The sequence below is a fragment of the Mesocricetus auratus genome, unplaced genomic scaffold (genome assembly GCF_017639785.1).
Source record: "Mesocricetus auratus isolate SY011 unplaced genomic scaffold, BCM_Maur_2.0 Super-Scaffold_100021, whole genome shotgun sequence".
NCBI classification, from domain to species: domain Eukaryota; kingdom Metazoa; phylum Chordata; class Mammalia; order Rodentia; family Cricetidae; genus Mesocricetus; species Mesocricetus auratus.
This window is the reverse complement of record NW_024429202.1, coordinates 25925503-25949258: the sequence shown is the minus strand read 5'-3', so window position 1 is coordinate 25949258 and position 23756 is coordinate 25925503. Positions and strand designations below refer to the sequence as shown.

The 23756-nt window shown below is 39.7% G+C and overlaps 1 protein-coding gene across 2 annotated transcripts in view; it reads left to right on the top strand.

Annotated features, from left to right (window-relative positions):
* Window positions 1-23756, top strand: part of Prim2 (DNA primase subunit 2) — a 182814-nt gene that overhangs the window by 152094 nt on the left and 6964 nt on the right. For both annotated transcript variants that reach the window (XM_021230328.1, XM_013117302.2), the window contains 3 exons: window positions 4136-4262; window positions 9556-9638; window positions 22507-22575. In XM_021230328.1, the coding sequence (XP_021085987.1) occupies window positions 4136-4262; window positions 9556-9638; window positions 22507-22575 (279 nt within the window). The remainder of the gene's footprint in view (window positions 1-4135; window positions 4263-9555; window positions 9639-22506; window positions 22576-23756) is intronic.

Sequence of the window (23756 nt, the reverse complement as noted above, 5' to 3'; positions counted from 1 at the left end):
TGGTAAAGTTGTCTTGCTGCATTGCTGAGAACACAATCTGTCAATAATTTGTTGTTTGGTTACAAGAAGGCAACCGCTGTGTTTTAGAGCTCTAATTCAGAACCTTTATCATAATCCACAAGATGAAGTTACCTAACTAGGGTGGCGCCTGTAACACCCCACTAGGAGCGAAAGGGAGAAGCATTTTCTTCCTTCCAACACTGCATCATTTCTCTGGGTTTGATATGCTGCCCCTTTGCAGTGAGTCATGTGTGTGTGTCTTATGTGGGTAGGCGATGCTCTGCTCTAATTGCAAAGAAAAACACTAACACAAATTTGAGCTTACACCCTTTTTGTACAAGATAAATTTGAATCTTGCAATTAAACGTTTACACCCATGGAGGCTAGTGAACTTTGTTATTCAGCCTTTCATCCCTCTCACTGGGAAGTATTGTGGTATTCCAATTTGTATTGTCTACAATGCAGACTGTAGCTTACAGTGACTTTATGAAAACAGATATATATGATCCTTACTGCTATAAGACAGAAAACCTTTTTTGTTTCCCTGATACTAGGACTAAAGTGACCAGACAAAGAAAAATAGGGAAAGTGGACAGAAGTTAAACATGGGTAAAACGTAGACAGGATGATATTAGCCTAGCAGAAGCTGAGGACATTTACATTTTGGAAATGTTTTTAAAAGCATCATTGCTTTATCCCTGAGGAGAAATTCTAATCACCTCCAGGTTGGTCTCATGAAGGAGCTGATAGGGCAGTGAACTGTGGTTCCCAGTCAACCCACAATCAAAAGTCAACACCTTGTCACTCTGGGGTATGGCCTGCTAAGTGGGGACATTTGGTAGGTTAGGGCTATTATGTGCATTTTTCATCTTCAATGATTTCAGTTTATAATGGGCTTATTGAAATGACCCAATCCATCGGCATTTGTGCTCAGAATCTTAGGAATCAAGTCGGCCTTCATCATGCACCAGTGGACTCTTACCCATACCTGTGTGCAGATGGAAGCAGCGGTTCAGTTTGGATTGTTGGATTGGTGGTTTGTGACTGAGGGGCCTGATGGCAGTCAGCTCTGAGTTTAATTTACCATGGTGGTAAATTAAAATCTGAACTGGACAGTAACTAAAGCAATATAAACAGATTGTCTTCAGGAACTGCTAGAGGAGAGAGAATGTGACTGTATTATAGAACAGGGCACAGCATCAGCAAGTGAAGATTTAGAGCCAAAGAATAGGCGGAGTCTCGATGTAAACTTAAGGGAAGAGACCTCAGGGGTATGGCATGGATTAGGAAAGACGAGAGTTGAAATCACACCCTCTGTACTGACTGCAAAGCCTGGGGTCTCCAACACCCCAATATTTGCTGGGTTACTTTCACAGTGAACCTTAAGAGGAGCAAACAGCAACTTTGCCATACTGGTATGCCCTGTGCTGCCTTATGTAGGGGAAACTTAGGCCTGTCCTGCCCACTCAGGTCTTCAGTTTATTGCCCATGGCACATATATGTATAAGGTCAAAATAACAGTTTTTATTTCTATCCATGTAATACTTTTAGTGTTATGTTTGGTTTTTTGCTCAAGAACTATTTCTCCAAGCTTTCCAGAATATGCATTTTATTTAAAGAAGCATGGAAATAAAGTATGACCTTTTATAGACATTTTACTCTGTTAGATTCAGAACTCTGAAGATTTTGCCCTTTGGAAATGACTCGTTATGTGTGCTCTGTGACTTCTCAAGACTTAGCAAGTATTGCCTAGGTGTCGTGGAAGAACATTTGATGTGCTCTGTGAACCACTTAGAGCTTCTGAGAATTTCGTTTTGAAAGCCTTGAGATTACTGAGTAGTAAAAGCAGGGCATAGCCTAAGATTTTCCTCCTATTATTTAAAGACTTTTATGGTCTGACATCTGTTTAGTTATTTTAGAAACTTGGTTTTTGTTCTCATAGTTTTTTGTTTGTTTGTTTTTTTGAGACAAGATTTCTCTGTGTAACAATCCTAGTTGTTCTGGAACTCACAGAGATCCACCTGCCTCTGCCTTACAAGTTTTGGGATTAAAGCGTCTATCATCATGCCTGGCTGTTCTCAAGTTTTACCCAAATAATTGTGTGAGAAATTTACCTCAATTTACACTCCTCCATCGAGTTGGATTTTGCCTGATATTCTGTCATATTGAATATCCGTTTAATCAGCATATTATCAATAGTATATTGTGTGTCTTTGCTTGACCAATGGGTTATTGACATCATCTAATAGAGGAACTATAAAATCACCAAACATCAGTCACTGGGAACATTTAATGGAAGCATGAAAATGAGATGATGCCCTTTCAAATGCTATAGTAGACCAAGGAGTCCTTTGCCGTGCAGTGAGTTCATTTTCTTGCCTCCTGGTGTAGTGCTAGATAGCCCAGGAACAACTGATCACCTCTGTACAAAGTAAAGGCTAAGAAGCCGTAAGATAAACACAGGCAAGCATAGTGGAAACCAAATATGCAGTGAAGTATCCTAGAGGAGTATAGGGACGCATAGGGAAATGCCACTGAGGTGTGGAAGAAGAGGCTGCTCCCAGCTCCGGCCACCGAGATGAAGTGTCATTTGAAAGAAAGAAGTTACAGCCTAAAATGATGTATTGGAACCTATGATTTTTGAGTGTCTTATTATTGAGGAAGAGCAGTATTATGGAAAGAACTTGAATTTTGGAATCAGACTTGTCCAGTTCCACATGCTTTTCAAATGCCATTTATTTAACGTCTGTGTTATAGTACATGGCTTTGTTTCTTTGAACTTCAATTTCCTCTTGTGTACCATCATAGTAGGACCGGTTATTTGAAATGACCAAATGGGACTGCACCTTTAAAAGCACCTAACAGTATGCCTGGTGATACCTAGTGCCTTTCAGTGACTGTTAAGTCCCTTCCTCTCCTCATCCTATTCATTCCAGAGTCCCTTCCACCCCATTACCTTGTTTTTTTTTTTTTTCAAGATTTATTTATTTATTACAGATACAGTTTGTCTACGTGCCAGAAGAGGGCATGCACCAGATTGAATTGTAGATGGTTGTGAGCCACCATGTGGTTGCTGGGAATTGAACTCAGGACCTCTGGAAGAGCAGTCAGTGCTCTTAACCTCTGAGCCATCTCTCCAGCCCCCCATTACCTTGTTTTTATGAATGCCAGTGCAGGGATTCCAGGTGGGAGGCAACTGCAGTGGCATCTCCACTCATCAGACATTTGCTGACAGCTTGTTTTCTGGAGTGGAATGAGGAGGAGGCATTAAATATTTTAAGAGGCAGTTCATAAGTAGAGTGAGTTAGGGTGTAGAAATTAAAGGACGGTTTAGGAGGAGGACAGAGAGGTTAAGCTGCTTTCCACCCAGTGTAATCTCAGAGATCAAATTAAGGAGGGCAAATTGATTATTCTTTTGGGCAACAGATTATTCTCATCATTAATCAATAAACAGTTGGTCCTCCGTGGCTCTGGGCTTTTACATCCTTAGACTCAGTGAACCTCACATTGAAGTGTTTGGGGAAAAATATATCTTGTGTCTGTACTAACCATGTACAGACATTTTCATTGCTATTATTCCCAAACAATGACAGCGTAATAACTATTCCCATATCATTTAGATTATATTGCTTGTTATAAATAATTTAGAGATCGTCTAAAGTAGATGGGAGACTGTAATAAGTTAGACACAAATATTACACCCAGTTGTGAACTATTGACATTGCCTTGTTGATTCTAATATCCCTGGGATTACTGGGAACAGCCCCATTAGATACCAGAGACAGGGTGTGGGGGTGTGGGGTGGTGAGGTGGCGGGTATGGTAATTATAACATTAACTGTTTCCTACCTGAGGTTTCTATTGTTTCTTTAAAAAGTCTGTTTAATATATTGCAGAGACAAGTGGGTATGGCAGTAATAGAAAAACCATTTGTGTGTGTGTGTGTGTGTGTGTGTGTGTGCGCGCGTGTGCGCGTGTGTAGTATAGTGTATTTGTGTGATAAAAGACCAAAGAGATACATAGAGTATGTATGTCCACAAACACTGAATCTCTTAGCTCTCTGATCCTAGCTGGTATTGCTGATGCCATCAGTACTGTATTGACTGACTTAGTCTCTCTCTTTTTTTTTCTCCCAGTTTGATAAAGGTTATTCTTACAACATCCGTCACAGTTTTGGAAAGGAAGGCAAGAGGACAGACTATACACCTTTCAGTTGCATGAAGATTATCCTGACCAATCCACCAAGCCAAGGCGATTATCATGGTGAGTGCTTGTGCTGGATGCTGGTGGGCAGCTTTTGCATTGCTGAGGGCCCTAACTTGTAGCAGCTCCCGTCTGTGTCTGTGTCAGTGTCAGGGTGGTGCCCCACTACTCAGACTGTGATGTGTCTTATTACTGAGCTCACTCAGCCGTGGTCAGCTTCTTCCCAGTTCTCTTTCATCTGCTATCCTCTGTTAGAAGTGTTTTAAAGCCTTTTGATGCAGGAAAGCCCTAGTTTCAGAATAGTACATTTTGTTATGTTCAAAAGGCCACATGCTGAGGAATGGTGCATTTTTCTTCTTACTGCTGTCATTTGATATAAGATTAAGTAAGCAATTTAACAAGTCCCAGTGTCAAATGTATGTATCAGTCTGCTTGATTTGTATACACACACAATTTTTAATAAATTTTAATTTCTAAGTTAGGCATAGTGAGAGATTAACAATAATAAAATAATTATAGCAAAATACTATAATAACGACTATGTGAATGTACCGCCCTTGCTTTTATATGATATGAGCTGATATGGTACATTTTTGGTACAGTGAGGCCAAGGTGATAGATGTAGCCATTGTGATGTAATGTTGGGAAGATCATGTTGGATGACCCTAGACCAATGATCTCTGATGCTGTGAACGGAGGGGTGTTATGACTAAGTGATAGAAATGTCTGCAGGTTCTCAGTATTTGAAAGGTTTTCTTCTTTTTTCTGTTGGAGGACTTTTTTTTTTTTGTGAAAACTATAGATTTCAGATTACTGCCCCAGCATTGTGATCCTTTAGAGATCACCTGGGAGATTTTAATGCTAGGTGAATCCTGAGGATTTCATTCCATACCTTGTCCTTTTATTACTTTAAAGCTGGGTGTGGCAGCACAGTGCTTGTAGTCCAGCCAAGGAGCTGAGGCAGGAGGATTGCTTGAGCTCGGGAGTTCATTATGTTTCCTGAGCAATATAATGAGTTCTCTCTGAAAATAATCATTTAGAAAACTTTTGGAATGTTCCACTGTTGATGATTCTGCCTCAGTTTTCTGTCCATTTCCCTCTGTAGGGGTTTCACAAGTTGTTCCAATTGTTATTTGTTAACCGGATGTTTCCTTCATTCCTTCATCACCATGTTAGCAAATTCACACCAACTTGTCTTTCAGTACAAGTGGTCTTCCCTGTTCCTTTACTGATCCCCAGGAAGCATGGTGTGGCTACATCTTGATCAGAAGGAAATGGACTGGGACACTGAGGGAAGTGTAAGCATAAGAGATCTCAAAGCCTGCCCCACGGTGACACATTTCCTTCAACAAGGCCACACCTCCCAATAGGGCCACTCCTATGAGCTTATTGGGGCCAATTACATTCATTCTACCACAAACATAGGGCCACTCCTATGAGCTTATTGGGGCCAATTACATTCATTCTACCACAAACATAGGGCCACTCCTATGAGTTTATTGGGGCCAATTACATTCATTCTGCCACAGACATCTTGATTGTTTTTATACTGTATATATGAATCAAGCTGCATCAATATATGTGGCACAAAATGTGGTCTGTTTTTTAGCAGGATCCATGGCTGCTTCCTAGAAGTTTTGTTTTCTTCCTCTTGGGTAGAATAATTTGTCAGTATGTTACATGCATTTTATGTACAATGTAGTTTAATCTGAAGCTTCTATGTTGGTTTTTGGGTTTGGTGATCTATCTAGAGATGAAAGTGGGGAACCAGAGTTATTTTATTTTGACCTATATGCTCATCACTATCTGTATCTTCTTGATGAATTATTCCCTTCATTAATATGTAGTGACTTCATTCGTCTCTTCTGACGACTTCTGGTTTGACATCTGCTTTTTCAGACATCAGAATAGCTGCGCCCCCTTGCTTTCCATTTCTGTTTCCTTGACAGATGTTTTCCATCTTGGCACCCACAGTAGCTATACCAGTAAGATGTGTGTCTTGGAACAACAGAAAGGAAACTGTTAGGGTTTCTGTTGCTGTAAAGAGATACCATGACCATGGCAACTCTTACGAAGGAAAACATTTAATTAAGGTGGCTTACCGTTTCAGAGGATTAGTCCATTATCATCATGGCTGTACATGGAGACATGCAGGCAAACATGGTGCTGGAGCTGTTAGTGCTACATCTTGTAGGCCAGAGGAAGTAACTGAGCATCACACTGCAAAGCTTGAGCAAAAGAGACCTCAAAACCTGCCCCCACAGTGACACACTCCCTCTAACAAGGCCACACCTACTTCAACAAAGTCACACCTCCTAGTAGTGCCATGCTTTTGGAGAGCCATTTTCCTTCAAACCCCCAGAGAAACTCTGTTGTGGTAACTCTTTCCTGTCAGCCTGGTCCCATAGCTGCGTCAGCCCCAAATGAACCTTGGCCAATGACAAGGGCTTCTTATTGGCTAACTCTGTCCTAATTACTAATTCAACTTTGTTAATCTAAGTATTTCCATGTGGTCTTATCTTACTGGAGAACGGTCTGGGGACCTGTTACTCCTCTGGCATCCTACATGTTGACTGTTCTGTCCTACACCTCCCAGAATCCTTCTCATCTCCTAGATCTGCCTGTCTTGCTGTCCTATTGGCCACAGTGTTTTCATCAACCAATAAAAGAAACATATATACAGAAGACATCCCCATCAAAATCTTCTTAGTTTCTATGGCGTTTTTAATGTGTAGCTTTAAAAAATGCACAGGATTCGTGTCTCTCTGCTTATTCCACCCTCTGTTTTGCATGCTGCCTTTTTCTAGCATGTAACCCTGGTCTCTTCATTCTAGCATCCTTGCTGCTATCTTTCTGCTGCTTGTTCCACCTTCCACACTGAACTTCTCCAGTGCTTTGCTGCCTTTCTCTCTTGGAGTGAGAGCTTGCTGGATACCCGTCTTCCCCAAGACTGTCAGGTTGTAATAGACCCGTTAGGGCTCTGCTCAGGTAGTCTCTTCTGGAGAACAAAATACACTGGTGTATTTAAACTTTCCATTCCTTCTACATAAGCTTGACTTTTTAATTTATTTATGTTTATTTATATGACAAACACTCAGATGCTGGTAGATTTTCTGGATGTAAAGCTCATAAAAGTGTAAGAATAGATTTAATACTCATACCCTTGAGCGTCTCTTAGATGTGTTCACACTGAGCCTTTGGTCACTCATCAGCCAGTTGGGTTTGCCCAGTGGCACTGACTGTGATAGAGGTTTTGCTTGGGGATTTCTCTGCTAGTCAGTTATAAATCTCTGTATTTACCTACTTCTCAGAACTTGCCCTGACACCCTGTTTTTTTGTTGTTGTTAATTTCAGTTTAATTAGCTGTTTTTTTTTTCTTATTTAGGGTAGAGCTACACTTCTGAACTTATAATATGTTCAACCAGAAACTGGAAATGTGTTTTCTTTTGTTCTGTTATTTGTAAAATTACTTAGTCTCCTTTACTGGGTTTCTTTCGTCACCTGATACACCTAGAATAGTTGGTCAACCAGTTAGAATCTATGTAGGTCTAACTGTATTCTGGCCTATTCTCAAACAATTTCCTCTCTCTCTCTCTCTCTCTCTCTCTCTCTCTCTCTCTCTCTCTCTCTCTCTCTCTCTCTCTCTCTCTCTACACACACACACACATTAGTGTTAGCTGTGAGAATATTCACCTATCTTTTATTATCTTGTTTGTTCAACCCTGAGGACCATTCTCTTTGAAGTGAACAATATGAACAGAGAATGTGTTTATATCATCTGTTAAGATGATCAAGTTCTGCTTTGCTTCCTCTGTTCTTCTGAGTGAGCATATCTTGGAGAAACCTTTCTTGGAGTTGCTCTGTTTCTTCTTGGATTTGTCTTTCAGGCCTTTTATATGGTCCTATCAAGTATAATTTGGGTGATTCTGTTCAGTCTGCCTCATTTTTATGTACCTTAATTATTTTGGAAATAACCAATAATTCTCATGTGCACCATCACTTCTTTCTCATTGGGATTTTTCTATTTTTATTTACTGTATTTTTCAAGAATAATGATGATAACTAACATATTTTCAGTGCTTTCTCTCTCTGCCTCTCTCTCTCTCTCTCTCTCTGTTGTTATTTCAAACTCAGACACTACAAGACTAAGTTATTTTTTAAAATTCAATATGATAATTTTTATTCTTTGAGAATTTCATGCCCGTATTCATGCTTTTTGAGCATATATTCCCTGCTGCTCCCCCTGACTCCTCCCAGATCCACCTCTACCCACCTTGCATCTTCATTTCTCTGGCTTTTATTTTAAATAACCCACCATGTTCGGTTTGTACTGACCACATAGTCAGTTAATGTAGAGTCACCCTCATGGTCAACCTAACAGGAATGTCAGATTCTATTATGTATTATACATTTCCCCAAGATGCTTCTTGTACTAACATACATTTGTTTAAATCTAGAATATGGATATGCTGTGAATTTTGCAGATTTCATAGTTTATAGAGATCCATAATTTACAATGGAGGCTTTATTTGTAGTTAAATTGTTTGATAAATGCATTTGTTTGGCTTTTTGGCCATTTTCCATTATTTTTTCAGCCCCTAATTTCCACCAATTTCGTATAAAATGTGCAGTTACTCCCTGTTGCTTGTAGGCCTGTCATTCTGTGCCTAAATAGTTTCTGTTCTTCTTCATGCAGATATTTCTCATTATCCATCCTTTTATGCTCATGAAATACAGTGATGAAACATATACTATGTGTGGCTTTTCTCTGGAACAATCCTAACTGTTCACATTGTTTACTGCCATGATTCTTCAAAATTTATATGGGTTCTGGTCTTCAGGAGATGCGCATAGAATTTATGTCTGAATCTGATGTGAGATATATATATATATATATACATACATATATATACATATATATGTTTCTTAGAATTTGGATATTTTTATTTCTATTATTTATATCCCTTCTCTTTTATGTCTCTATGCAATATTTTTAGACTGCAGAAATGTGAAAGTATATAAGTTTTAGGTAAACTGTTATGGCTACTTTGTGATTTTTCTATTCTGGTGAGAGCGTGGCAAGGTTCCGGCTATTTTCCCTTCCTGGTGAACCACCATTAGAGCCTGAGAGCGCTGGCCTGTTTTTATGTAACTCTTGAGCCTGTAGTATCCTGATAACTGAGCAGCTAAATCCTCTTTTAGACAGAAAGGAAAGCAGTTGCACCCATGGGCAATTGACTTTTTACTAATAAGCTGCTAGACAGTTAAGAGCGCTTTGGTGGCCTCTCAAGTGTGGCACTGTGCTGAGTCCTGGTAAATGACCTTGCTGCTGTGCTGGCTTGTGTTTTGTCAGGGTGCCCATTCCGTCACAGTGATACAGATTTGCTGAAGCAGAAGATGCAGTCCTACAAGATCCCTGCCTCCGGGATCAACCAGGTAGGTCCAGTTCTGCTCGGGATCCTAAGTGATTCGGCAGCAGCTCTATCCTCTTAGGTTTGTTTACAGAAACGATGTTGTGTTCTGAATCAGGAATCACACCAGACTTCTGCCTTCTGGCTGAATTGATCCAGTGCCTTGACTTTCTAGGTTCTGAGTCCTTGAAAATTCCAGTTCTTCCCTTTGCTATTCCAGTTTTATTTCTCTTGGTAATAAGGGAATATAGAAATCCCACCCCCTGACTTATTTTTCTCTGTCAACTGAGGGCCTCATTTAAAAACATAAATGTTTATGTATTAAGGTTTACTAATGAAGCTAAAAGTTCATGACAGTATTTCATTTTGGAAATTTTTTTCTGAGAAAATAAAATATATTTTGAAGTCAATGAATGTTCTAGTGGACATCAGTTGTCGCTATGGTTAATCTGTGTAGGTCTAATGGTAGTTTATTAAGTCTAATACTTTTTTGAAATACTTTTTTTGTTAAGAATTCAAGTAAAAATGTGTAAATTGTTGTCCAAATATTTAAGGGGATACATCTTTTAGTAAGTCTGTCTTTTAAAAGGTACCATGGTGTTGTTAGGACCGCTGTTTGTAGTGTGCTTCTGACTTGCCTTGGATTCTGCAATAGCTGAACAAGTCTTTCCTTCCTGGCCCTAGAAGACACTGGGACATCAACGACATTGCACATTTTTAAACAGGTTTTTTATTTGAAAAATGTCAATATACTGGAAAACCTGATTGTCCAAAGATTAGATTGAGTCTGGTTGGTTCAGCTTATCCTGTAAAGTTCTTAGGTGAAACAGTGTTTAACAAAGGAGAGCATCTATATCCAGTCGAGTCTGAAAAGCACTTTCTGAAAAAGTTGATCATCGGATGAGGACTTAATAGAAAGTCATGAATTAGAATCAAGGTTACATAAATAAGAGTATATTGGGTCATTGGACAGCTTAGAAGTAGCTGGTTTGGAAGTTGAATTTTAGAGGTAAAGAAATTTGAATGGCAAAGAAAAGGTGGTTTTGCATCCAAATAGAGAAGGTAGAGCAACACTTTCCAGTTACACTTATGAGATTGGAAAAGCCATAAGAATGCTGAGGAGTCGTAGGCGTGACATGCCCTGAGTACGTAAGTAGTATGCTGGTGGGGATGCCTGAAGCTGAAGTCAGCTTTTCCGAGGCGAGGGGTTGTCACTGTTTTCTATTCTAACCCTACTCTAGTTGGAGAGTGGTTGTCTGGAATGCGTTATGGGGGAAAGGGGGTAGAGTGAATCCTGGCTAATGCTTGCCAGGGGATAAAAGGAAGTGGTACTAATAAAGTGTGAGCGGAAATAGGAGCAGAGGGAGGAAATACACTGAGAAGAGAGCAGTTGTACTAAACACCTTGTAGAGTTAAGGTGATGGCTGTTTAAAGTAGCACCTGAATGTGCTGAGTGCCTTACTTGGCATTGGTATTGGCAGAGACCCACAGCAAGCACAAGTTTATTTAAAAGAGAATGAATGAAGGTGTGTGTAGGTGACCCAGAAAATGTTCTAATAAAGAGGCTGTCAGGTTAAAGGGATGGTTCTCCTAAGTATTTAAAAATAAAGGAGGGGCCAGGTCCCAACCACCCACAGGCACCTCGTGCACTGCTTTCAGCCACCCCACCCACCAGACTTCCCATCTCCTCATCCAGGTGAGTCTCTGCTTTCCCAGTGTTCATGCCTTCTCTGCAACTTGCCAGATTTAGCCTGGGTTTCACATCCAGTGCCCCAGCCTAGACTGCCAGCCTTGCCCGGTAACTCAATTTCTAGGTTTCCTTCAGGAGCCACCCTACCCATAACCACCCACAAGTTCCATCTTCATTGCTTCCAGCCACCCCATCAAGCCAGGGTTCCCATTTTCTCCTCCAGGTTCTAGCTCTGTGAGTCTCTGTGATTTTTTTTTTTCCTATCCGTGCTTTCTCTCCAATCCACTAGATCTGGTCCCATGTACAGTACCCTCAGCCTAGTCTAGTCATCAGGGATTGCAGCATAAACAATTTCTAGACTTAAGCTTAGGATCCTCTCTAGCTTTCTGCCCACCCACAGGAACCTCCCATGTCAAGTCTAACCTTTCCACCCAGGTAAATCTACTTGTACACTTCAGGCTTGAACCAGGAAACACATCCTATACACCAGCCCAGTCCTCTCTCCGTGGGACTTCATTCCATCCAAGCCATTTTTAACATCCAAGACCAACACACCCACACATCCCTGTCTTCAGCCCCAACTTGCTTTGTCCACGTCAGACTCAGATGCCCAGATTTCATGCAAAAATGCCATCTGTATGAAAGATCTGGGCAATGTCTTCTTTCCAAAGTCTGTCAGTAGTATAGAAATGTTTGCCAGGGAGAATTAACTACATTTCAGTATCAACTTTACAACTTCGATGGACACACAGTGTGTTTGGGTAGTAACAATATCACCTGCCAGGCCCTAACACAGCATATCTTTCCTTTATTCAGTTCCTTGTATTTTATACTCCCCAGCATACATATTTTTTTTTGCTTCATAACTAAATGCATTCCTGTTACCTTATAATAGAAATGTTTTCTTCTTTCTCTGGCCATTCATTGCTGCTGTTAGAAGTACAGCTGATTTTTATTCATGTATTTTCTGGCATTACTAGGTTAATTTATTGTGGCATGTTTCTGTGGATTCTGTAAGAACAGGCCTTCTGAGAATAGACACAGTATTACATCCTTTCCATCTGGATGCCTTGGACTTCTTGTGTAATTGTCTCCTCTGACTAGAAATTCCACTACTGGGCTAGCAAGGTAAAAGCAAGTATCTTGATCTTGGTCCTGCTGGTAGGGATCGGCTTTAAGTCTTCTCTGAGGTATTCTATTAACTGTGGGCTTTCATATGTGCCCTTTATTATTTTGAGTAAATCCCAGTTGATTAAATTGGATGTTTCAGGTGCGTTTTCAGCGTCACTTGAGGTGGGTCACATACTTTTGTTTAGCCTCACTTTATCAGAGTGCTGTATTCCATCACTGACTTTCGTATTTAGAACCACCCAGTGTCACTACATTAGCCCTTGCTCATGACTTCTAACCCTTGGAAATGTGTTGCTGGATTTGGTTTACCAGTGTTTGGGTTTTGTTGGTTTTTTCAGAATCAGGAACGAAGCCCAGGGCCTTGCTCATGCCAGACAAGCACTCTACCACTGAGCTGTGACACAGCCCAGCCTTGCTAGTTTTATATTGAGGGCTTTTGTCTATACATTCATAAGGGATCTTCATCTGTTGTTTCTCACGATACCTTTGTTTAAGGTTTTGCTGTCTTTGCTGGGAGGCTTTTTAATTTTGATTTGATATTTTGCTTGTTATACCTTATTTTGATGATCCACCTCTTCTTGGATCCATTTTGACAATTTATATTTCTAAGAATTTGTCTCCTTCATCCAAGTTGTTACAGTCATGTAATTGCAATTTTCCTTTGTTCTGAGATTTTCTTGGTTTCCTTTTAACTCTTTTTAACATATTTAAGATGTGGCTGTGTTACCTGTTGCTAATGTGTATTCCTCCTGTGAGTATGTCATACTCTAGGGTTTTTTTTTTTTTTTTGCACGTTTCATACTCTCTAGGAAGCCAGAGAATCTGAAGCAAAGGGTGTCTAACTGTAGAAGTTCAGGTCTTTTCGTGTGACATGACGGTGCTGCATGAACTACAGATGTGGTACATATGACCAGCAGGCATGGGGCTGACCAGCTCTTGAATTGTTAACCTCTCTAATTTGGTGTATCAAAAGCAGTGTGTCAGTAAAGCAGCTCTAGGAGGCTGTGTATACTTCCTTGTTTCTTTCTGGGATGTCACTGTCTAACCAGCCGTGTTACGTTGTAGCACCTGTTGTATTGGAGCTACTGGAGTCAGCTCTACTATACTACTGTCTGTAAATGTGAAACACACCAGCTATACATTCATATCAAAAAGTGCTGTAAGTATTAGTAATATTTTAGGTTAGCTACATGCTAGAAATGATAATATTCTTGACATAGCTGTTTTAAGCTATTAAACATATTTTTATCTTGTTCTGTTTGAGCTTTTTATTTGTGGCCATAGGAAATGTAAAATATCAGCTGTGTTCCGAGTTATGTTTTATAGGAGAACACTGCTCTCAATAGTGATCTCTTGAGTTCTGAACTCTGGGACACTTCATGATCAGAGTGATTAGGTTTTTTTTTTTTTACATGCACCTTAGTATTTGCTTCGGCTTACAATTGCGTTTACTTTCTACAACCAGCAGTTTTACTGTAAGAGTAGAAATAAACTACTCTTTTGCCAGTTTGTTGATAGAAACCATGTTATTTACAAATGTCTTTAATTTCATTTTAGTGTTTTTAAATAGAGAAGGAATATTTGCTTTGGAATTTTGATTCAGTATAACCATTAACTATTATTTCTAAAGTGAATCTAATTAATGTTTCCAAGAAACTAAGTAGTGATGTCAAAGCCAAGCCATCAAGTGTGAAAAAGTATGTGTTCTTTGTACTTTTGGGGGGGCCAGTGAACTTGTTTTTCACCGTTCAAAAATTTTCAGACAATTACTAACAGTGTTAACTCTAAACTGGTAAGTGCCTTTTAATGAAGAATTCCCTCAAAATGGACAGTTTGAAAGGCTTAAAAGTAGTTGTCAGAATTTCATGGTAGTGCTGACAAGTGCTCCAATAGTCTCATGACTCCTTATTTGATGTGTGTATAAATCTGAACTACCAAAGATCATTGTCATGTTGTCAGATGAGGACTACTTTCCAATGGCTATAGACATTCAGTCTCCATTATTGAGGGTACAGTGTCTGCTATACGTACTACTTCTTCTGACTTGACAACAGCACTTGGTGCTTTTCTTTGTGGGGTAGTTGAAAATGTGCATTGTATTAGCAAATTATTAAATTTCATTACTAAATCTCAAAACTGCAGTAGAGCAGATATGTGATAGCTATGATTGTATTTTTGCTTATATCACAAAAATCATCAAATATTTAATTAGATTTTTAAATTTTTTTTGAGGCTAGAGATAGTTTTTGAAAAATTTAAAATATTATTCAAGATGTATAATTCAAGGAAAATCATATAAATTTGAGTAACATTTGCCTTTGTTGATGAAAATATTCATTAAACAGACAGAAATTTCATTGAGTAGCATTTGGTTCTGCTCACATAAATCCAACCTGTCTACTGTAGTCATTAAACTATGTTTCTAACTTAGTTCTTTTTGTGACCATTTTTATTGAGTGTTTTGTCAGTATTTTGTGACCATTTTTATTGAATATTTTTAGTAGAAAATTAAGTACCTATAGGGCAAATACTTCAGATTTTTAATTTTCTCATCTAAGTGCTGCTGTAGAGCTATGGTGTTTACCATCAGTTTTTACAATGCATTTCTTGTTAGACAATCATGTTTATATTTTATGCAATACATATACACATACATGCATATAGTGCATAAACACCTTTCAATCCCCTCATCCTTGGATACAATTCTTTTTTTTAATAAGAATTTATAATGAAATCAGTATAAGTGTCTTTCATGTGCCTATAAAGATCATAGGGCATCGTAGTTCTGAACTGTCTTGCCTTTGTATCAGGGCAAAGAGAAAACAAAGCAGAACAATAATTAGTAACTGAATCCTGGAGCTGGCGGTCAGCTCTACTGCCTGTCAAGCCTCTCAGCAAGTTCGTCACCTGTGTCCCCAGTTGTCCTTCTTCCTGTTCCTAGTTCACTTAGTTATTGATGCTTCCTAAGCACAAAATCCCGATATTAATCTGCACTGGGAAATTCGATATTTGGGACAGCAGTTTAAATTGCTTTGTAAGAATTTTTTTGTTACCTGTTTCACTGTAATAAAGAATGCCACATGCTCCAATAAATAGTGTAATCAAGGTGTCACATATGCAAAGAGGAATAGAAGACAGTTGGTGACACAGGGAATAGTGTTTGAGTCAGGTTTGAATATTGAGTAGGGTTTTTCCCAGTGGCAGGAAGTGAGGATATGAGATGATAAAACCACATTCTCTCAACATTAGTGAACAGCCATTTGTCTGGCCCAGTGGCTCAGCAGGCAAAGACACTTAGCACACAAGTTTGATGCCCAAAATCCATATCAAACATGGAAGGAGAGATCCAACAGTTAGTTATCCTCTAACCGCCTCCTGTGCAGTGTGAAACACATGCCTTTTTCCAAACAATTATCTCCAAACTCCTAAAGTAAATAATAAATTGGAGACGACTGTGTTCTAGTTGCTGTTGGAGACACTAGAAGTGTTGTGAGAGGTGGCAGTAATGAGACCTACTCGATGGAGCTAACATCGCTGGGGAGACAGACAAGTGAGTATAATGAAAGTAAAACTACAGCAGGGTAAAGGGCCAGGAGACCTTTGGAGACCAGGTCAGAGCCTGCTCTGGGAGGTCTGGGACAACACAGAGCAAACACCATTCTGATGAGTAATACCACTAGGAAATTTTAATTCTAGATTAAACCAAAGGAACATATTAGATAAGAGACTCCCACAGATGTTACCACTAAGATTTTGTGAGCTAAAATTCAACTAAATATTGTAGAATGGCCTAGACCAGCTATGAGGACCCCATGGCCACATGAGCCAGAGCAGAGTCCAGGAAGGAAGGCTAGGACTGGTTAGAAAGGCAGGTGAAAAAGGTGAGAAAGAAAGGTGAGAATGTGCAGAATAGTGTGCTCTTTCCTTGGTGGGCACTAGAATGCACAATTGGAGTTGGCTTTTAGGAGTTAGTCTAGTGGCAATGCGGACTCTCGTAAGGGAAAATCAAGAAGCCTTCTGATAAGAGAGCTGACCTGAGCAAGGGGGGAGCTCATGGACCCCATACTGGTGACTGAGATGCCAGCATGGGACTGATCCAGACCCCTTGAACGTGGGTGTCAGTGAGGAGGCCTCAGCAATCTATGTGGCCTTGGATAGTAGATCAGTATTTATCTCTGGTGTAAAAATGGACTTTGGGAGCCCATTCCACATGGAATGATGCTCTCTCAGCCTGGACACATGGGGGAGGGCCTAGGCCCTGCCGGGGATGATGTGACAGACTTTTAAGATCCCCCATGGAAAGCCTCACCCTTCCTGGGGAGTGGAGGGGGGTTGGGGGGCTAGTGGGGGAGGAGGGGAGGCTGAGAGAGCTGGGATTGATATGTGAAGCAAACTTGCTTCTAATTTAAATAAAAAATTGTCAAAAAAAAGAGAGAGAAAATAATGGGGACCGAGCAGTAGAGAGGAAAAGGGAAGTCTTAAAGAAATTCAGAAGTAAAATCAACTCAGAACTATATAAAGAATGAAAAATTAGCAAATTTCTTCTTCTGGTTTTTTTTTTTTTTTTTTGGTTTTTCGAGACAAGGTTTCTCTGTTGTTTTGGAGGCTGTCCTGGCCTCAAACTCTTAGAGATCCTCCTGCTTCTGCCTCCCGAGTGCTGGGATTAAAGGCATGCTCCACCAACGCCACACCACCCCCTTTTTTGTGTGATATGTCATGTTCTTAAATGAAAGTACATTTTCTTTCTTTTTTTTAATTTGGTTTTGTCATCTTGTTTCAATCCCCGTTTATGGAGATTAAAGCTTTATTGTGTATATTAATCTGGGTTGGCATCCATGGTCTCTTAGTGTCTGCAGAATTCTGTCCAGGACCTTCAGGCTTTCAGAGTTTCCATTGAGAAGTTGAGGAGTGTAATTCTGATAGGCCTGCCTTTATATGTTCCTTGTCCTATTTTCTTTGCAACTCTTAGTATTCTTTCTTTATTCTATATGTCTAGTGTTCTGATTATTATATGGCAAGAGACTTTTTTTTTTTGCCTAGTCTCCTAGCTCCTTGTACCTTCTTAGGCATATCCTTCTTTAGGTTGGGCAAGTTTTCTTCTGTGATTTTGTTGAATAAGTTTTCTGTGCCTTTGAGCTGAATTCTCCTTCTATCCCTATTATCCTTAGGTTCAGTCTTTTCATGGTGTCCCAGGTTTCCTGGATGTTTTGTGTTAAGAATTTATTGGATTTATCATTTCTGTGACAGATGAATCTGTTTCCTCTATTGTTTCTTCAGTGCCTGAGATTCTCTCTTCCATCTCTTAACCATTCTGTTGGCTATGCTTGCATCTGTAGTTCTTGTCCATTTATCCAGATTTTCCATTTCTAGAGTTCCCCTGTCTGTGTTTTCTTTATTTTATCTGTTTCAGTTCTCAAGTCTTGAACTGTTTCCTTCGCCTGTTTGATTTTTTTTTTAATTGACTTTCTTGCCTTTAAGAGATTTGTTGATCTCTTCCAATTTTTTGTCTTTTCCTCCATTTCTTCAAGGGAATTTTTCATTCTTCTTTAAGGGCCTCTGTCGTCTTCATAAAGTTATTTTTAAGGTCGTTCCCTTCTGGTTTATCTGCGTTGGGCTGTTCAGGCCATGCTGATGTAGGACCACTAGTTTCTTGGGTGCTATATTGCTTTGTGTAGTTGATTGTATTCTTACACTGCCATCCACCCATCTCTTCCTGCAGTCACTGCAGGTGGGGCTGGTGGGCCTGGTGATCTCTGTCCCTCCAGGTGCAGGTGGGACCAGTGGGGCCAGTGGTCGATAATGCAGAGGCAGGGGGAGGGTTGGCGGGAGAGGTTGATGCTGTCTGGTTGCTGGGGTTGCCGTGGGTCAAAAGTGCATTTTCAAGAAATGAAAACCTGGCCTTGGCCTCCTTAGTGAAGGTCACAGCAGAGGTATGAGTCATCTATTGGTTGTGCCAGACCAGGTATGTGCGAAACAAAAGCAGAGCAGTGTGTGCAGAAGTGTTCCACACTCTACCTCTACCAAGCTTTTCTTCCACTTTTGAAACAAGGAAGATCAGAAATGGAGTGGAAAATCCGTGTGGGCTAATTCTGAAAAGTTGAACTCGTTCAGAAGAAGCAAGCCTGTTCTTCTGCATTAAGACAGATGACCTTGAATTAGAGACACACTAGCCATATGTCTAATTGTTGTGGCATGTGCACTACACCAGTCACCAGAGCCAAGGGTGGGCAGGTGGCAGCTTCTCGCTGCCAAGTCATCCTTGAGCACCATTGGCAGGCACTGGAGTAAATGCTGGGAGGAAGCTGCACCTGCTCTCAACGTTAGACTTGGAACATGTGCTGTTCATTGATGTTTATGTTTATTTCTGTTGGTGTGTGGCATTTCCCACTGGTGGTGGCGACTGTCATACATGTTGATTGACTGGCAAAGATATATATCACAGTCACTCAAATCATAAAAGCACATTTTTCGTTTGTCTTTAAAGATAGCTTGGTTATGCCACGTTATTAGAATTCCTTACCAGGTGTGATGGTATATATCTGCAGTGCCAGCACTTGGGGAAAGCTAGCCTGGGCTACATAGACTGTAGCAGCTTGCACAACCCTTGTCCAGGTTCACACCAGAGAAATCCCACCCCTAACCAAGAACCTATTTACAGCTGATGTCTGCTGGGAAAGGGAAAATCCTTCTCCAGGTGTCTCACTAGATAAATCAGCCATTCTCCAGGTTGGACACCATACCCAGGAGTACTTAGCCAATACAAAGTGTACTCTGTAGTTTTTTCGGGGGGGGTATTTTTTCTTTATTGATTTGTTTGTTTTTCATTTGTTTGGGCAAGGGGGTAGGGACAGATGTGGAGAGAGATGTACAAGAACATGAAGTTATGTGGGAGGAGTTGGAGGAAGGGGTAACATGATCAAAATATATAAAAGAAATTTAAATTAAAAAGAAAAATGATAGAAAGGGAAGGGAAACCAATTCTCTTAGGGAAATAACCAGTAACTTGTCTTGAGGATAAATTATAATTAATTTCTTTTACTAAACATAGCAAATACAAATAGATGAAATTTTTGTGAACATGAAATGCTGAATTATTTCACTTTTAAAAGTTTAGAATTCTTCTTGGTGGATTTTAGTCACCTAGTAGAGAATAAATAACTAAAGGTCAGGGGGAACGTCAAGGAATACACATGACATAAGCATAGTCCTTCTGTTATTAAGAGCCAGGCTGCCACAATGATGCTCTTGCATCTCAATTTTACTCTAAATACTGGTGTGAACACTAAGTCTTACTGCCATTTGAGAAACATTCTTAGGTCTTCATGGGAATTTTTTCTTGATACTTTTATGTTTTCACAATTGAGGTGATTGTTTATTGATTATACTTTTCTGGAATGTAATTAGAAATCTTGTTAGGTGGGCATCAGAGTTACCTGTGGCTTATTTCCCTCTGGCCTTGGGGGAACTGTTCTTTGGAATTAGTGCTGACTGTAGGAGGAAGGAGAGTATGCTGTAGTTTCTTAGAATGGAACAGAAAGGCTAAAGAGTCCTTGTCATTGATGTTGAAGGACCCTCTGTGAGCACCGTGGAGTAATGGGCTGCAGACTCCATGGCACTTTCCTCATTTCCCCTCCTGTTTCTCTCTTCCTACTGTTTGCTTCTTTATGTCTTCTTGACATGAGTCCCACCTTTGAGTGGTACATGTTTCCCAACCCATCCTCTTTCTAGTCCTTATTCTAGATGGATCTCTGCTGCCATCCTTGCAACTGCATGCCTGGATATGGTTTCAGTGTTTGCACAAGCTTAGGCTCACTGTGGTGAGGCCCATCTGAGTGTAACTTAGTGACAGTATTAGGCCTCCTCTCAGAAAGGACCAGCAGTTCGTAGGACCCCATGGGATTGAACTGGCATGACTTTTGAGTTTTTCTGGCTTCCTTTCTTGCTGTATAGCTTTCTTTCCTTACTGACATCCTCAATAGAAGCCAAACTATGGGACTTTACTGTTTTGGACTTTTCATCCTTCAAAATTGTGAGCTAATAAACCTATATTAAATCAAGTACCCAATTTTGAGCATTTTGTTATGGCAACATAAAGTGATCTTTATACTTGATGCTGGAAAAGCAACACTGCTAAGAAGTACTTTTGCCTGGCTTCATAATCTTCTTCTGTACTTTACCCTTTGGAACATGTAGAGAGAAGCCTTTTCCTTGCCAGCTGCTTTGGTTTTTCCCCGCCAGTCGCCTGGCTTTGCCGCGTTGCAGTCCCCAAATAACACACAAGATGCTGTATTAATTATGAAGCTGTTCGCCTTGCTTGTTTCTTACTGGCTAGCTCTGACTTAAGTATTTAACCCATCTAAGTGTTTCTCTTACCTGACAGACATCTTACTTCTCTTGCGGGCTACATGGTGACTATCTGTGTTTCTCCTACCCAGAGTCCTCCTCGACTCCTAGTCCCACCTATCTTGCTTCCCTATTGGCCAACAGTGCTTTATTGACATATACACAAGACTTTCCCATCAAGAACACTTCTTTTCTGGCCCAAATTCTGTTCTTCCTTGTCTGTCCTAGGCATCTCCCAGCCTTTCTTGGATTACTGTACTTATAATAATGCTTTTTTAAAAATCACAAACAGTATTTTGGACAAATTGTGATTTTCCTTTCCACTTCTAACTTTGTATTTCCTGTCTTGGAGTCATTCTGCCCAACAAGCAGGTTGTATTAGTGGCCATCTTGCTGTCTTAATACAGTGTTTAATAGTTATTATGTTCATATCAGAAAAGTCAACAAAATTAAGAGCAAACCAACATCAAGTTGCACCACATAGGCAAATGCTAACACTTCAGAATCCCTTGCAAGATTTCTGAAGTCAGTAGAGTGGGTCTACATACATGATGTTAGCATTATGGCTCTACATTCCATAACTGCTGTCACTCAAAAAGCACTCAACTAGCTGTATTTAGTGACTAATATATGGTATTTTGTACATATTTTATATGAGAAATAAATGGCAATATATAAGAAATAGGTGAATCATAGGAAAAATAATACTGTCATGTCCACTTCCCTTTAGCAAGTTTTGCTGGTGCACAATGCCCCTTCTATAACTGTAATTTTCTAATGTTCTGTGAAAACTGTAAAGCAATATTCCATGATGCGGATAGCGGGAGTTCAAGACTGCGTTTATTTCTTTTGTGACAGGAAGCTTAGCCTTTTGAAAGGCTGAACAAATTATCAGTTCTCTAGAATTCCATTTCCTTTCATTTGAGGTTATCTCTTAATTCCAGCATTTTTCTGTGCTTGATAAATGGGTCAAATATGTATATTTTATTTATTTGGAAGTGGCAGAAGGCAATGAAACTTTGCAAGTTTCAGCTACCATTGTTCTTTGCTGATAAGGATGGGTGCCTGTGCCATTCTGAAGAGATTACATGAAGTACAATTGGAAGGGAAATTGTATTTACAAAAGATAGGATGGCATCCATAATAGATGCTCAGAATAGGCTATTCACTTCCATATTATGCTGAGTTTTACTAGAAGTAACTTCATTACAGAAAAGACAATCTGATTGAAGGTAAGTTGTTGCCTTTCTATGCTGGTCCAGAGGGTTTTGGTTCAGTTTTCCTAATGGGTTTACAAAAGGGTTTAGTTCTGCATCTGTATAAACAGATAATGTGAAAATAAGTCTGAAGAGTGCATTTTATTGCTTCATGCCTCTACTGTTAGATTAGTAGATTTATAGCTACACATTTAAAGAAAAGATCCTGAATTTGATATGCTGACAGTTCCATCAAAATAAAAATACCAGGATCTGCTGTCATCTTGCTGTCAAAGTAATGTTATTAAACTCCCCAGATGGCAGGTCAGAAAGATCACGTGCTGTCTCTTGCCATCCTGGATAATCTCAGCATCATTGTAGTGTCCCGGCTGCAGAAGCACAACACACTGCATGGTTTATTGAGTTTCCATTTTGGAATGGAGACTATGAGAGCACTAACAACTGTCACCACAGTGGCTTAGAAGAAATTTAACTTGTATTTTTTCTTTCTTACTTTCCCCCTTTCATTTTAGATTTTGGATTTAGTAAAGGGGACTCACTACCAAGTAGCCTGTCAGAAGTACTTCGAGATGACACATAATGTAAGTATGTTGTTTACGTTTATAGATTGATGCCTGTGGCGGTTACTTTGTGCTTTGCTCAGTGCTTTTAGTTGTTCTAGTGAAAGTCACTCTCCATATTTCAAAAAAAAAAAGAGATGTATTACATGGTATTAAGTAACTTACAAGATTTATAAAGGCTCCAAAGAACTGAGATTGGTCCTAATGAACCAGAAGCATTTCAATAAAGATACATCATAAGAGGATTTAACCATACTGCACCCACCACTTCCTGTCTGGGTTCAAGAACCAAGGTTGCTGAGGTTTTTGGTACAGAAGACTTTATGATGTCTGTCACACATCCCAAAAGCTACCATAGAAAATACATAAATAGTCATAGCTGTGAACTTAGAGAACTTTGTCTATAGAGAGGGCCAGAGTTGACCTATAGGCCTTAGTTTGCCAATCCTTGAACTGGATTAGATCTAGTCCAGATTAACCAGTGGCCTTTCTCATCCTTCATGAAGAAAGTTTTAGTGGCTGCTATTTGATAGTTGTTTAATTTGCCTCCAAGGTTTCATGACAGGACTGCATTTCTTACTTTGCTGGATCAGCTTGAGAGTTTCCATTTCATATTTGCTCTTAATCATTTGTGAACCTTTTAACTAAAAAAATCTCTAGACTTTCAAAGTTTGAGATCCTCTATCTAATCTTTAATTTTAATAAATAAATTAGATTTAAAGTTGAGGTAAACTAAGTTATTTCCCCTTCCCCTTTTCCATGTTTGTTTTGGCTTTTTTAGTATAGTTCAGACTGGTCTCAGAGTCATTAGGTAGCCCAAATATGACCTTGAATTCCTCATCCCCTGCCTTCACCTTCTGGGGTAATAGGCATGCACTCTACCAAGTGAGCCACACCAATCTAGTGAATTTGTAAGTGTGCTTTTGTGATATCCAACACAACCAGGGCTACAATTTGCCAGTTTTTCAACCTAGCCTTAGTTTACTGAAGATGTGCATCTAAACACTTTCATACATGAAAGTAGTGTAGCTTGGACTTCATGTAAATATTTGTATTCATTAGACCTGTTACTATAGACTTTTAGATGTGGATCTCTCCATTTATTATTTTTCTAGTATAAAATTAAAATCTATTTTTATTACTCGCTTTTTTGCCATCCTGTCTCCCTCCCCGGTAAACCTCTGGGTTCATTTCCCCAGGCC